The 16,763-nt window shown below is 37.1% G+C and overlaps 1 protein-coding gene across 25 annotated transcripts in view; it reads left to right on the top strand.

Moving 5' to 3' along the window:
* RBFOX1 (RNA binding fox-1 homolog 1) overlaps positions 1 to 16,763 on the top strand; it is a 1,377,247-nt gene that overhangs the window by 1,069,228 nt on the left and 291,256 nt on the right. For 2 of the 25 annotated variants that reach the window (XM_052772616.1, XM_052772615.1), the window contains exon 1: positions 13,768 to 14,378. The exons of 20 other annotated variants lie outside the window; for them this stretch is intronic. Coding sequence is in view for 1 of the 5 variants with exons in the window: in XM_052772611.1 (XP_052628571.1) it covers positions 14,235 to 14,378 (144 nt within the window). In the remaining 4 variants the exon portion in view is untranslated. Of the gene's footprint in view, positions 1 to 13,761; positions 14,379 to 16,763 lie in introns of those variants that run through there. 3 more of the 25 variants (XM_052772621.1, XM_052772620.1, XM_052772611.1) reach the window with 3 other exon arrangements.

Genomic DNA, 16,763 nt, shown 5'->3' with positions numbered 1-16,763 from the left:
TTTACCTCTGAGGAATGACCTTTGGTCATCCAGTCACGATGATTTATTGCCTGTTGGGACAAAACCCTCTTGCTACAAAGCAAGCCGATGTCTTTTCTAGCGTTATTTTCCTCTGATTATATGTTATGAATGAGTAGTAGAGCCTTATGTGCTGATGGTTCCTGTGACTCTCAAAACCAAGTGAGTCTCATGAAATCCACTGCATATTTTGACGCAAGTGAGGTATGATTAACACTGGCAAGGGGGCAAGCAAGAGGCATCCGCCTTTAAGACCCATAGCTGGACAGAGCTGAGCTGGGAGTAGTCCAGCTGTCTCTTTTTCCCATCAATCAAATAGTGAGGGATTTGCAAGACTTTATTAGATTGTGTCCAGAAATGTGAAATTCATCCTGAAGATTAACTTGATAAATTTAAACTTTTTGGAATGAAATATTTGAGTTCATGCAATTGCCCTATACATTCTTCTTAAGAAGCATGAAACAGTTGTTCAGTTATGTGAGAAAACAGCTAAAGAAATGCAATATTTGTGTTGTAGTTTTTTAATTAAAAAAGGAAAAAAATGAATTCTTAATAGATTCTAGCAGTCTTTGATAGGTGGCCAGAGAAGGATGGGACTTTTTTCATGAACATGACTTTGGGCCTTTAAAATCAGTCTGAATACCTGCTCAAATTTGACTGAGTAACACCTATTAAATAACTCTTAGAAGTTAATGGTTAAAATCTCAGGATTTTGCCACTTCTGAGCATCTCACCCATTCTGGTACAGGTCAGGCGATGTGTGCAAGTCCTGTAAGAACAGCTGACTGTTCTGCCCCTGGTTCACAGTTTAAAGGCATCTGACAGAACTGTACGTGGGCTGTCCCCAGTGAATCTGACTATCTAAGTAAGTCCTCTGGCCTGCAAGCTTGTTTGTGTAAGGGATTTTGGACCAGACTGGAGCAGGGCACCGGAGCACAGCAGAGCCTGTTTTCTCTTTGGTTCCCTCCTGCTGACATTGAAGCTTTGTAGAGAACAGAAGCGTCTGATTTTATTGGAGCAGGGATGAATGCTAGACTAGAGAACAAAAAAGAATGAATGAAGACAAGGAAACAAAGGTTTCTTATTTTGTGATTCAGTCATTCCAGGACTGTTGTGGTTTAACCTCAGCCGGCAACTCAGCCACACGCAGCTGCTCACTCACTGTCCCCTCCGGTGGGATGGGGGAGAGAGTCGGAAAAGTGAGAAAACTAGTGGGCTGAGATAAAGACGGTTTAATAGGAAAAGCAAAAGCCACGCGTGTAAGCAAAGCAGAACAAGGAATTCATTCCCCACTTCCCATGGGCAGGCAGGTGTTCAGCCATCTCCAGGAAAGCAGGGCTCCATCACGCCTAACAGTGACTTGGGAAGACAAACGCCATCACTCCGAACGTCCCCCCTTCCTTCTTCCCCCTTCCTTCTTCTTCCCCCAGCTTTAGATGCTGAGCATGATGTCCTGTGGTCTGGAATATCCCTTGGGTCAGTTGGGGTCAGCTGCCCCAGCTGTGTCCCCTCCCAACTTGTTGTGCCCCCCCAGCCTTCTCGCTGGTGGGGTGGGGTGAGAAGCAGAAAAGGCTTTGGCTCTGTGTGAGCCCTGCTCAGCAGTAACAGAAACATCCCTGTGTTATCAACACTGTTTTCAGCACAAATCCAAGACATAGCTGCATACTAGCTACTATGAAGAAAATTAACTCTATCCCAGCCAAAACCAGCACAACATTACACAGATAAACTTAGTTCTAGTGTTTCATAGGCTTTGAGTATTTAGTTCACAATCTTAGTAATGTATGTAATGTACTTTTGTCAGTATACTTTATATGGGAATGTGGTGGTATATAAAATTGTTTAGGGATGGGTTCGTATGAAAAAACTAAAAATAGGGGGGGGGGGGGGGGAAGTTTCTCCAGTAATTAGGACTAACCCTGTGTGTACAACTCTGTTTTGTTGATCAAATTTTTGTTTTTACCTTGAATGGAATAAATGAGATCTAAAGCAATCTCAGAATTGAGCAAATACTTCTTTGTGTGTAATATTTTTCAATGATGGTAAATGCTAGGGAGAACCTATTAACTCAGCTCAGTTTTCCCTGTAAAGTATTAGCATTTGCAGTTTGTTTATTTCAGGGGAGGGGTGTAGGCTTTCTTTATAATAATATCGTATGCCATTACAGATGCCATAGGGTGGGTTTTGTTTTATTGTTTTATCTGTTAGTAATACATCTCATAAATCCCTAACTAGCAATGATTTTTCTTATGTGTTCTTTAAAAGCATTTCTGTAGAGAACCTGATACTCATAAACAGGATTAAAATGGCTGATGAATTATGCAGCAAGGCTGTCTTGTTCCTTGACTAAGTCTGTTTTATGGCAATTGAATTATTTTGGCAAGATTTAGGTAAATAAGATTGTTAAAGTTTGCATTTTTCAAATGTGTTTCTTTCCATATTATTTCAGTCTTGAAAATCATGTTGGCTTTTCAGCAATAGATTCTGAAATATTTAAGTAAGGATGATAAGTAAATGAAAGCACACCTTGACTCTGTGTCAAGACAAATTTTTTGAGGGTTGGTGGTATGAATCAGGTGTAAATGATTATCCAGTCCTGGTATTGCCCCTTATTTTACTAATATTTTATTGCAGAAACTAATAAAATGAGATTTTTTTCATTTATTTTAACTTGAAAAGGATCACCAAATCTGTGAGAAAAATCTTCCTGCTAACTTATCTGCAGCACTGCAGGTGTTTTGTGCTCAGAGAGCCCAGGACTGCATTCACTGAGTGTTGAAACTTCTACTGGTTTTAGTGAGTTTGGTTCACAATAAATGGAGGAAGGAACAATACTACAGATATTTTACTGTTTGTTATTTTTACTCTAGCTGCTGATTGTAGTTAATCTTGCTTTTGTTTTTCTGCTGGTTTGTTTATCTGTGAGATCTTGAAGCTGCTGTGTCTGGAGATTACTAGCAAGTCCTTGCAGCTAATTTTGTTCTTAACTATTTTGTATTCCAGTGGAGACAGTTCAAATATTTGATATTTTACCTTTTTATTGATATATAAGATTCTTACACCCCAGCAATGTTTCTTTTCAGAATTAGGGAATGCAATTTTGGTACTGATAATACCAGCTTCTAGTAAAAATTCAAGATCCAACACTAAAATTGCATCGATTTTACACATAATATAGGTGATACAGTAAGATATGTGCTACATCTTAATAAGGGTTGAGATTGTCTCTGCAGCAGGGAGCTTATTATGTACACAGTGAGGTATGGTCTGTCTCTTTAGAGTTCACTTTCAGGTAACTAAACACTTGTAATTAGATGTGAAACCCTCTTGTGTGTAGGTCACCTGGCTTATGTTGACTGAGACCTGATGTTAGCACCTGATGATTTTTTAGTGGCCTGGATGAAATTCACGGCTGGTCTCAATTAGTCTCCTGCAGCAGAATTGTCTTCATCACAATTGGCACCTGTGATGGCAGGCTCAGGAGGGAGGCCAAAGGTTTGAACAAGCATGCAGAACGATCTAAGGAGTCATTCTGAGAGGCAGTCCTTACAGGTCAGAGCTGATGCAAATGCATGGAAGCATTAGAAATTGCACTATGCTGTGTTTAGTTATAAGGAAGAACAGGTATGTTAGTATCTAATGTGAATAATTTGACAATTTTAATTTAGTTAATTTTAAATTTTAACTTTACTTCTGTAATAATGCACAAGGTGTATACAGCATGGTGCTTTTTATTTGATGTATGTACTTTGGGGATATAGTAACATAAAGAGAAAGTGAGTTACTTGTGAAGTCTTGGCTTTGTATTACTTTAAATGACCACTTCAAAAACATGTTAGTATCTATGCTTGTCAGTCCCCCATACCTTTGTTTAAATGCAGTATTTGCTAATTAATAAGGTTATCTGTTTGATGTATTCTTTTCTGCCTTGTTTGAGCAGAAATTGAGCATGCCTTTTGGAGAAGACCACTAGTCTACTGTCTCCCGACTATTTATGGAAACATGTCTATGCTCTCTCAGCACCACTGAGAGGAAGGCACAAGCTTACCCATGCTAGCTTTAACTTAGCTGTCTGGCCTAATAAGAGTAAAGTTTCTGTTCCTTTTGTGCTCTTGGGACGTAGATGTAGAGGCCTTTCACAGCAGAGAAGCTATGGGTGGTTGGGTGAAGCTAGAAAATGCTAGGTTGGAGCTTTAAGTTAAGATAAAATGCCTTCTCTGTGTATATGAGCGATAAGATACTATACTGGGAAGGCCTACAAGCCATAAGACAATGGTTTGTATACTTTTGTATTGGTTTTGAGAATGCATTTAGTGTCTTATGTCAAGGTACTTTATGTGTTCTCTGACCTCACCGATATATTCTCTCTTTCAGAGCTTTTCAGTAGCTGAATTTCATGTATCATTCAGGTTTACAAAAAAGAGTGTATTCAAATAAAAGCAGTGGTTCATAAGCCCCTTTTTAGAACTTTTTCCTGTGGTTTTTTTTTGTTTGTGGTATTATTCTATGTAGTTTTAATGAAAAAAATTATTATAAATCATGCTGTATTGATATTGTGTTGAGATATGACAAAGCAAGGTATACTTACCTGACAAAAGATAAAAGCTATGAGAGGGTACATTCTTAAGCTTTTATATGGTCAGAATTAAGCCAAAAACTAACCTCTTTGGTTATTGTCTTTCAGATTTATGATTTAATGTGAGAGTCTTTGGAGGTACTGCATAAAAACAAGTTAGAAACTGCAAAACCAATTCAAAACCACTAAAAATAAGTTAAACTTTAAAAGTAGTTTATTGTCATTTTTCTGTGGCAGTTTCTTTAATTCAAATATTAATAATAATTTTTTTAATTTTAGTGTTAAAAATTTAGTGTTGCTAAGTTTTATCTCAAAATTATTTTGAATTTCATGGCCAAATTACAGAACTTTAAAGAAATAGATACACCTGCAGTGTCTTAACTGTAGAACTAGTTTCAACAGGGCTAATATAATTCAAGAAAAACAATGAGAAGGTGTTATTTATGTGCATAAAAATATTTCAGAAAGAATTTTGCTAAAATGTTATTTTTTTATTCAAAGTACATGAATATGAATGTATTTGTAGGTAGGGCCATCTTTGTGAGTATCAAGTGAAATGGAAAAAGTGAACTGGTCTCTCCGAGGTTTTGTTACTTGTAATTTGAAGCAAATATTGTCTCATTTAAAAAAAACCAAAACAAAACAACCACAAACTAGACTTTTTAAGACTGACATAAGCATAGTTAGAATGAACAAGCTTTAATGGATTTGTTTTATTTGTAAGGATATTTGTGTCTATCATGACTGGAAGATTCTTGGAAGTAAGGGAGAAGTTCGATAATGTGCAAGTACTGCTTGTTGGTTGTGGTCATGCTTAACAGCAGATGTAGAATACCTGCTTCTCTTTAGCGTGTCCAGTCTGTTTCTGATACAAAACATTGAGCGTAACATTTTGTATATTATATTGTGCACATACAACATGACTTCTATGTTTTGAGCTATGTTTCTTGGAAATGTTCATATTTGAAAGGACGTGAAGGAGGTGAAGGTCCTATCCAAAGTGAAAGGTTGTTTGATGCATGAGTAGAGCGTAGGGGAGTCTGGTTGTAGATGTGTGAGAGAGAATATTGAGACGGGTCTTAGAGAAAGTAAGGTATGTCAGGTAATCCATGTGTAAATGTTCAACAGGAGTAATTTTAATGCCAAGCCTTGAATGATCTGAATCCCAGAGGATGAGAAACTTGAACTTATGCAGAAAGTAAAAGAAGTGGTGATAGTGCCAAAAAGCAGCAGAGGGGAAAAGAAGAGTGAATTAACTGTTACTAGTGTGAATTTCATTGAACATTAGAGAGGATGGAATTACAAGCAGGAGACGTGAAGGATGGCCACCATAACAGGAGAGAGTTGATTAGTGTTGATGAAAGCAAACAACTTCGAGAGAATATTGTAGAGGAATTTGCAGACTCTAGTTATTAGCTGAAGAAAAGGAAGACTCAGAGATGTTGAATGTGACACCTTATCAATTGAAGAAGGAAAAGATGAAAAAAATACCAATTAGAGAGTGAAGAGAGGAGGGAGCTGATGCTGGACTCATGAACAGTCTTGATAGAGGTTACACTAATGAAGCGATTGGAAAGGTAATATGGAGACGACAGGATCCCTGAAGAATTCAGGGGGAAAAAAGTTAGAAAAAAGCAACTGCTGCTTTCAAAACCAGCAGATAGAATAAACTGGAGAAAAAGACACACAATATAGGCTCTCTATAAAATTGAACTTTCTCACACAGTACTTCTGTCCCTATTTAAAGGCTTAAGGAGCAGGCCTATATAGGCAGCTTTGTATCGGTTTCAAATGCAAAGCTGCCTTTATGCCAAAGCATGTAATTCTGCAAGGGTTATATAGAGCCCAAATCCTTAAGTTAAAAAGAAAAAACAAAGCAACCAACCCTTCTCCTCGTAGATTCTGGCATAGGCGTGAGATTGGATCATGGCATCTGATGTCCTTCTGCCAGAATGGTCTTTTGGAGAGCATATAGCTGGCTACTTTGGAAAGCCTTGGTAGTGCTTCAGTATAAACTGAAGCTCAAAGCTACAAGCCCCACCATTTTGATCCTTCTGAGCTGCATCTTCATCTCTTTGGATGAAGATGGGTATTTAACTAGAACCCTTCGGGCTTGGCCGTAAGAGTTTTAAGATGTTTTAGTTGAAAGTCAGATTGAAAGCCACAAGAAAGCATTAGAGATGAAGGGCTAGATTTTGAAGAGTCATTGAGCTGAATTTAAAACTGACTTAGTCCATCTTATGAGGTAGTGTCAAAATGCTGAGGAATATTTGGAGGTTTACTGGTAGATGATGATAAATAAACTCCTGAAGGGAGCTGTGGAGGTATTGTTCATTATACTGGAGGGATTCCATACTCATGGGGAGTGGGCAGGCTGTAAACTGCAAGCAAAGGACAGGGGAAGTGAAGACGTAGAGATTCAGCTACAGTTAATGGAGGATTTGTTGGTTTGATACAGGAGCATGTTAATATTTAGCTGTTATACATTAAAATGAGCTGCTGCATTGTGGACTAAGTCTGGTGGATTTAGATTCAGGCAGAATATATGAGAGATATCCAGCTGTAGACAGAATAATAAAAGGAGAAGTGGTTTCATTGTAGAAGGAAATTGCACTGATGTCCAGTTAATTTAATTCCTACAGAGAAAAGATACAACCTTTACATAATAGTATAATTAATCTATCATTTATTCTTCTTCTGAGATTTGACATTCTTTTAATTTTTTTGTTAAGAGATTAATAATCTTTCACAAAAACCTAAAACTTCAGCAAGATGTGTTTATGCTGCCCTACTATGTATAATTATAATTGCATTTGGTGGTAGTTTGTTTTGTGGGGTTTTTTTAACTTTTATTACTATCACATGAAAACAAGCTCTAAATTCATGTGCTCCTGATGCTTATTTCGCACTCCAAGTTAAATTCTTTCCTTGTGATTTCATAACAGCAGCAAAATGTGAGATGTGTTGGTGCAAATCAAGGAGCAAAAAATTGGGGCAAACTTTTGTTGATTATTGAATTTGTGTGAAATTTTTAGCTTAAAGTAAGTGTACTCAATGTGAACAAAATAGAGATTGTAGCACTGCAAGTGACTTGTGTCTGTATAAAATAAGAAAACAGAATTTTGTATAAAAACAAGTTGCGGTGAAATACATGTAGTATGTCCTCACTATTCAGATGCTCTCTCTTTCTCCTATCTGATACTTAATAAACAGCCCACAGTGGCAGCAGGCAAAGGTAGGCTTCATCACTTTAGGTAAAACTGTAGGTGACTTTTTTTTTCTTAGTTTGTAGCCCTCCCATCCTACATACTGAAGCTTTAAGCTACTTAACAAGTTGTACGCATTTTTCTGTGATTAGTACTCATTAATTTTTTTATATCACTTAAAAAAAAAACCCCACAAAACTCTGAGTTTTTAAATTTAATTCTGAGTTAATTTTCTAAGGGTCATATTGTTATGTCTTTTCATCTGGAATTTTTGAAAGAATATTGTAGGACAACAGTACACATGACACACTGATGTCTTCTTGCTAACATTACGATATTAAGAATAACCTAAATGGTAGTTATTATAGCTGGACGCTTCTGTCAAAGTGGTTCTTTTGTGAAGCAGTTTTGTACCAGCGTGTCAGGTTTAAAGAATATCTGTATATGTCTGAAAAAGTTTATTTGGTGTTGTGACAGTATTGCATGGTGGGTGAGAGCACGCTGTGCTTCTGAAAATGAAACGCTGAAGTGTCCGTACTACCTTCGTGCTAGGTGAGGTGGAAGTGGGATTGACAAAAGACTTTGGTGCACCGATTTCTATTTCACTTTCTTGGTTCTGACTGTTTCCCTGCTTCTTGAGCCTGTAGTCCGAAGGCAAAGGTTTAGATAAAGCTTCTTTCCCTGCTCCCCCCCCCCCCCCCCCCCCCAAAAAAAGGTAATTGGATGTCATCGTAAACTTTCCTAAATCAGGGCTACTGCACTCATTGCTTCCTGCTCTGCCTAGCGCAACCCTTTCTTTGGTCTGGCAATGATGCCTGTGCCAGCGGGTGACCAGTACTTTCCGAAAGCTTTTGCCACTTCAGTTATCAGCCATGCCGCCTGTCCAATTGCCTGGCAACTGAGTCATTTGTGCCAATGCTAGCGTAAGAAGTGGATGGGAACACGTAGACGGCAGAGAGCAAGGGCGCTGGTGATCCCAAAGTAATTGAAGGTGCTTTGGAACCTCATCCTGCGCCTTCAGTCCACTGCTGTGGTTAGGCGTGGGCATATGTTTTTGAGACACAAGTGTCCTGCTAAAATACTTGTTTCTGCCCTTTGTTTACTAGGCAAATTGCGTAGCAGCTTCAGTTAGCGGCTGAAAGCCCGGGGCCAGCTGGCTGTGCTTGAGGAAGGGGTGGAAACGGCGGTTGCTATAACGTGCGTCTCCACTAGATGGAGTTCCCGGTACAGCTGTACCGGGACCGCCCGGCGAGAGAACCCGCCCGGGGGGACCGGCGCTCGGCCGGCAGCGGGGGCGAGGGCACTCCTAGGCTGGGACGCTAGCCTTGCTTTCTACGGTGAAAAGTCGCAAGGCAATCTAGTGGTTTCCGAAGAAACGCACCGGTGTAAACTCGCACGAAATAGAATCGGGATCAGGTTGTTAGGCCTGGCTTCTTTCCACCCTTCCCCCCACCCCCCCTCTTTGCTTTCCAGAGGGTAGCTAGATACTGTAGGCCAGGAAAATAAGACCCGTAAAGGAAGATACATCTGTTTGGAACTGTCTCTAACTCTCAAAGTGCTGAACGTTTTCATTTATTTAGTTACTTTCCCCACCCTGAACGCCGTGGGAATAAGGGCTCTTGGCTTCTTATGTTGTGAAAAATCTAGATGGTTAATGTTGAATGCTTACGAAATATGTATTAAGTAGTGCTGAAGAGGTTAACTGCACTACTGAGTCTTTGTAGACATTGAGTATGAAATACTGGAGAAGTCAATGGATGTAACACGGTGCTTAATAGAAACAGAAAATTAGTGATTCTTACTTGCCTGAGGTAAGCACAAGCCTCTGTAATGTCTTGATCTTTGTGCAAAGACCTAGTAAAAAAGAGCAATCTTAACAGAAACCTTAAATTAGAAATAGGGATTTTCATGACAAGAAAATATCACTGGAAGCATGAGTTGTCACCCGTTAATTGTAAAGAATAGAGGGAAAATCTTTTATTTAGTCTTTTTGACAAAACACAGTATTTAAAAAATGTGATATTTCCCTAGTTTATTTTTAAACACTGTAACACACATATATAAGAAAATAGAATACTATGTGGAATAAAGGCACAGATATTAATGATTGCTAGTAATTTGTCATAAGCTCATAATATGCTGCTTTTCCTGATTTGAAGTTCTGGGAGCTATTTTTTCATGTGGTGTTAGAAAAGGAGTGTTTAGAGAAAGGACTGCACTTCTATTAGCTTTTCTGTCACTTGCCTGAATTATTTTTATACCACATCAACTATTTTATAAGGTCAAGAAGGAAATACATTCTTCACATGAATAACTTAATATGCAGTTGTGATTTTTTTTTTAAATGCTTGACATCTGGAGGCATACAATCTTTCTAATACTGTATACCTTCTATATGTGTAAACTTGTTAGTGTAGGGAACTACTGAGACAAGTTTGAGGTGTAAAATGGTGTGTGGTCTTGTAGGTAATCTCTTTCAGATCTTTTCTTACTTGATGGAAAATGTTTGACTGATTAGGCAGTCTGCTGTGATAATTCTAAAGGTTAACTTTTAGGTTGAATGTTTGCAAATGTGAAATTTGAACTTGAGTTTTGAGAAGTAGAATTTGACTACCAGATCACAACAAACTGAGTGGATGATTTTAAATTGAACATGTTATACTAAATAAACAAATGCATTGTAAATCAAAGAGTGTTTTTGTATTTGTACATCAGCTGCGTGAGAAATGCTGTTGGTTCTTTTTGCTTTGTTTCTGAGGTTCTTTGATTTCATGTTTTTATTTGCATATTCAAGATTGATCAACACTTTGCTGTTGGTATTTTTTAATTGGCAGTCTCTTTGGATGTGGGGAGAGGGTGCATACCTGCAAGTTCTCTGCCTGTGCTATACACTGTGACACTGACAATCCAATCGGGTTGGAAAAGGGAGCGTTGCCTCTCACGGTGGTGTAGTAGGTGTTGCGTCTCAGATGGATCCATTATTGCTGTGGAAGAACTTTTTATTTCTACATTTCTAATTGAATTCCCACAGAGGCTGATTTGGGTTGCGTAGATTGGTAGCCTCCTTTTGTTCTGAAAAAGGTTTGTAGTTGTTGTTAATTGATAATATCAGCAACTGAGTGTGGGATAACTGAGTTCAGTTACTGACCCAAAAGAGCAGCACTGAGGCAACTGGAAGATGTCATATGCTGTAGGTAACGTGGGCTTCGCAATTGCACACATTGATTTTTGTAGAATAAGGGAAAAATCAAGTTGTTAATAATTTGCGGATCAGATATTGATGGGGCATATGCTGTTCTGTGAAATTGCATAGCAGTTACAGTGATACTGTCACTGCACATGAGGAGAGAAGGTCAGACTGTGTACAGTTATTCATGTACCTTTGGCAAATTTGTGGTGGTACTTGCTGTATATATAGCCATAACTTGGAATGTGGTCATGATTAATGGGTTGGGTTTGGTAGAAGAGTGTGTATAAACAAGGAAATGGCTTTAAAGAAGAAACATTGATTTTATTTTTATAAAAATAAAACGCATTGTGTTACTTTTTTTTCCTTTTAGACATAATGACAAGTTATCTTTGGAAGGGATGAAAATTGGTAATGACTTTCCCCTGCATCTATTGAAGTAGTGTATATCAGGCTGAAGAACTCTGTGTCTTTTAGGTCTCTTACACTACTGAATTATGTATGTTTATTGTTTCTCTGTGTATAGATGATTTGGGTAGTTAAAACATTGATGTTCTTGTCTTAATAATATGAACATATGAGTGTAAGGAATTTATAGTATTTGTGGGTCATATTTTTCTTACTTCAAAACGTGTGAAAATTAAGGATAAAAGACAAATGAGAAATTTACTTTTACAATTAATATTTGCTACATTTACACTACTAAATTCTTTTGAAGTAATTGTTCAACACACTGCTTTTAAGAGTTTAATCTGTTTTATGGATGTCCTTTTAGCTGTAAAATAGTGCAATAGACAGAAGAAACTTTGCTTGACCATCACTGTGTTCCAGAACTTCACTTTGGGAAATTGGATAGACTTACATAGTTCCAAACTGTTTGGCTAGGAAGCATGCTGCCTTTGATTTTGACATAATGTGGAACGAGTTGGTTATTTGCCTCCTTACATAACATATTTGTTTTTCATTAAACATTCTGATAAGTTCTTATTAAAGTACCATGTATTATTTATGGTATTTCATATGAAAATGAGCTGAAGGGAAAATTCTATCAGCTTAGAGCATTTGCAGAATAACAGCCTTTCTGTGCTAGAAAAAAAAAAAAAGAATGAAGAAAAGCATGACATACTCCTGTCAGAACAGGAGACTGCTTAAGGCAGGGAGAAAGAATGAAAAAAGGAGAAAGGGCATAGAGAGGGTTCATTTCTCCTCCTCCTTGCTCTCTCTTGCTCTGTGGCATGTGGGGGGTTTTTGTTGGTGGTTTGGGTTGTGTTTGTTTGGTTTTTGTTTGGTTGGTCATTTTTTTTTTTTCTTTTGGTGATAAAGTAATCTGTGCTGTTCTGTATCTGGGCTGTTCTAGTAGATCAGTCCATGATAAACTGCAAAAGCATGGATGCTTCCTAAGCCAAAACCAATCCCTGTATTGTAAGTTTGTGCATGATTGTTTTGGTGTTGATTGCCGAGTTCTAAATACATAGGTTTCATTGCACTGACTGCTTTTGAGAAAGAAAATTATGTAATAACTGATTCTGCTGGAAAATTTTCGGGTTTTGCATGAAGAAGACTTAGTGGATCTAAATCAGTCTCTGAAGCTTGTGTGGGTGCAGGTATGTGTGCGCACATGTAAAATGAAAAAGAATTTTTTTTTTTTTAATACAGTGCCTGAGTTGCAGTGACGTGTTTTGTATCTGTTTCCAGTTAAGCGGGGACTATTATTCGTTTTTAAGGGTAGATAATATCAAACCAGTTATGGTTTTGATGAAATAGACTTCTCTTGTATGTGGGTTATTTATTGTTGTTAATGTTAAACTCTTGATCTAAGATGTGTTTTTGTGGGAGTTAGATATCCTATAAAATAGGTAATTTTAAAATCTTCTGCAGAGTCTTTTTAAAAGGAATCCCTTCAAAACCTCAGGTGGTGCTTTGAGGTTTAACTTTCTTTCCTGAAGAATTAATATTTAATTCATTTGTCAAACTCTAATTAAAAATAGTAGTATCTTCTGTTATACTTGAGTTGTATCTAAGAAAAAAAAAGAGACCTGTAATATAGGACCTCAAGGACAAGCTGCAATATAAATTATTTGATTTGCAGGTCACATCCTACTTTATTACATAAAGACTAACTAGATCTACTAATGAATAATTATTACTCCATAAAATAAAGGGGGGGAAAGAAAAAGCCTGCAAGAGTGGAATACTAATTTTGGGGTATCACTCTCAAAGTAAAAAGTAAACCTTAAATTCTGAAAATTGCAAATATAATTTTTCCATGTAACCTAATAGGGCAGTCCTTTATAATAGATTGACTAGCTGTCAACTAAATTTGTAATTTTAGATGGGATGGGTTTTAGACCAATTTTAAGATACGGTCTTTATCCAAGCCTGCTCCCCTCCCCCCAGTAAAGTAGACACAGTGTGCCACAGAATTTTATTTCATTCCTAGTGTTTCTGCTGCAGTGGCTACACAGATATTTCACAGTTTCACTGTAATGCTTTTATAGGCTTCTCTGGGAAGCTAGATGGTGAATGAAACGTAGATATAAAATTAATTTGTATTTTTAAAAAGCTCATTTACTGATAGCACTGGATATTTGCTGGAATCCTCTTGACTAGCCAAGATTCTTTCCCTTCCCCACTTTGTGCTTCATACTTTTGTTCTTAGAAGGGGAAAGCCCTTTTTATGTCAGGTGTGAGTCCTGGGAGGGGGAAAAAAAAAGTGTGTGTGTGAGTGTGTATGTGTGCGTGCAGAATCATAACAGGCATTCAGTCCCAGCTGGGCAATGACACTAATTGCCCAGATCTCATGGATGCCTGTGATGCAGCGTGCTCACTTTCTCTCCTTCCCTATCCTCTCTAGGGATTTTTAAAATGCAGTATTTGAATTTTGGTAAGTGGTAAAGACCCTGCCCTAGGACCCATTTGACAAATGAGAAGCTGTGCAGCATCAGCACCAGCCGACTGAGCCTCACTGAGTCAATCTCTCTCTCTCGACTAGTCAGCAGCTACTGTTGTGAGACAAGCTTCAGCTCTCTCTGTCATTGAGGAAGTTCCATTTGCTCATCAATAGGCTGCAGGCTGTGTCTTCTTTTTTTCCTCTCTGTTAAAAATTCGTAGTTTAAATCTACCAAGTTGCCTTAGCTGATGAATGTAGGGATCTAGTGCTGGGGAAAAAAAGGCATTCAAGAAATACGGTTTCTTAAATAATCAAAAGGAAAAACCCGTAGTGACAAGATAGGGCAAACGTGCTTGCATGCAAGCCCCCTCACTTGTTCTACGTAGACTTCAGAGCAACACCATGCAGCATCCCCTTACGGGTGCAACCTGCGTGGCACTGCCGAATGTGGGCATGTGTCCCCAGCTCTCCTGTGCCTTGACTTTTATGTACTTACAGCAGGTAAGTTTGCTTAACTTTTTCTTTTCCTATAGTGCCTGCTTTGTCAGCATCGTTTGGGGGATTTGTAATCTCGTAGATATTTTTTGTGTGAATAGACTGTATAAACGTCTCCCACTGTGTGGAGTGAATGTTGTGCCTGCACTTAAGAATGGTGAGAGTGAGTAGAAAATATGTTTTAACAGAGCATCAAGCCTTTTTGCAATGTCTTTATTGATGCTGTTTATAGATATTTAACAGAGTACTTTGACTGCATTTCTCGTGGACACTGTAGCAGAGTTTCAGCCATAAAGGACTGCTCTTTATTCACTTGCAGGCATAAATTATACTTCTAATGTAAATGTGCCCAATGGCAATTTTGTTTAAGCCTTTTTTGAAGCCAGGAATTTTAAGTCTGTGTTGAAACATGCTGCTGATTAAAATCAAGCTGATTTTTAGTTCACCAAAAAAAAGGAAAAAGAAAAAAATATTTATAAAGCTATATCTGTGCAGAATTAATACTTCTACCACTGAAGTATATTGGAATGGGTTTTAAAAACAATGCTCTGATACCAGCAAAATGATACCAATTTTTTGTCCATTTTTAAGATTTTTTTTTTTTAATTCATTTCATATAAATTTTGCTTCTAGGGTTTTTAAGTATTTCCACCCCTCTCCCTCCTCAAATTATTTACTATTTGGTACCCTTTCTCTGTTATAACATGAAATAAATAACTGGATAATAACACATTATTTTTTTAAACTAGTATTTTGGAATCATCATTGTATTTTACTTCTTTATTTTATAACCGAATCCACCATTATAGAGAGTCATCTAGTAAGTATGCAGAGCCAAGACAGAAATATGTTGTTATGCAAAAATGATTAATCCTGTTTATTCTGTTACTTTCTGCTGAAACTTCAGGGGAAAAAATTCTTGTGCCTACTGTAACAAATAGGGGCATTTCTACCAACTTCCACTACAATAGTTTATATGCATATTGACTTCCATGAAACAGTCTCTAACTTTATTTCTGTATTTACAAATGCCTGAAAGATGTTTTACAGTATTTCTTTTTGTTTCTAAAGATTAAGCAAAATAGATTTAAAGCTTATTTTTATTTCAGAATATTCATTTTCTATTTGCTGAAAGAACAGAACTCAAGTATTTGCAGGATATAAACCCTTCTGTAGCTTTTTTTTTCTTCAATATTGTAGTATAAACCATTTCTGACTTACAGCATGGGAGTGCATAATAAAAGATTCTTGTATACGCCCTAGATTATACATGTATGTGGGAGGGATTCATATGTCTGCAATTAAAATTTGCATCAGATAAATAAGATGTATTTAATATTAAAAGAAATTGCATGTCACAACTATAATGTATGTTCTTAGTAGTTCTGTATTCTGGATACATTTTGGAAATGACATTTATAGATCAGCTTTAATGATCCAGTGTGACTTGTGCACTTACTGGTTGTATACAAAATGTACTCCTGCCTTTTTCTGGATTTGTTCCTTTGAGTTTGCCAAACAACAATTTGTATGTTAAAGATCCAGCTTTTGAAAGGAAAAATGTGAATTAAGGTGAGAGGTCAACATGGCCACACAAGGAGCTGATAAAGGATAACGTAAAGATGAGGTTAGGTGCTATAATAACCTTCCTGTGTGAGCTATTGCAGTATCATTATGCAAACACATCTATAGTATGGCACTGCTTTAAGGTTTAAGAAACTGTGCAACCATAATGATTACTTTAAAATAGTGAATTCAATTCCATCTATTCCATTTAAGAGAAAGATGAGAAGTGATTGGTAATGCACTTTACAAAGTGCTATATCTAGTGGATAATTTTTAACTATTTAAGTGGATTAACTGCCACACTGAAAGTATCTACTTTTTTTCTTTTTTTTTTTTTTTTTTTAAAGTGTTGGCTTTCTTGTCTGGTTAATCCTATTGGCAGTTTAGAATCATTCTGCCTCTACTGATCACAATTATATATAAGTTAAAAAGTCATCTGAATTCCTGATGATAATTGTGGCAGGTTCAAAATTCTGTGCTTGTTGCTTCTTTTGATTGCTGGTTGGCATTTTAGTTACTCTGGATTCCTAGAGAATCAGATGATTATCTTATTTCAGATATTATTTATTATTTTATGTATTTGGTTAAGTATTTCTTTAGAAACAATGTTACTTTATCTCAAAATTATTCAGGCAGAAAGATAGTTCTGTGGTGACATTACCTGCAAAGCTAACGTAACATGGTTCTGGTTTAAATAGGAAAGGTTAAGAAGTGGTTTGTATTTTTGAAAAACATTAATAAAGTTTTACCATGACAGTCTACTTGGTTTTTTTTTTTCTACTTTTCCCATATCTGATAATTTCTAGCAAACCTACAAAAATACCT

This window comes from Harpia harpyja, chromosome 21 (assembly GCF_026419915.1).
Source record: "Harpia harpyja isolate bHarHar1 chromosome 21, bHarHar1 primary haplotype, whole genome shotgun sequence".
In the NCBI taxonomy this organism is placed as follows: Eukaryota; Metazoa; Chordata; class Aves; order Accipitriformes; family Accipitridae; genus Harpia; species Harpia harpyja.
The sequence above is the reverse complement of the archived record's forward strand: the minus strand, read 5'-3'. Positions and strand labels throughout refer to the sequence as shown.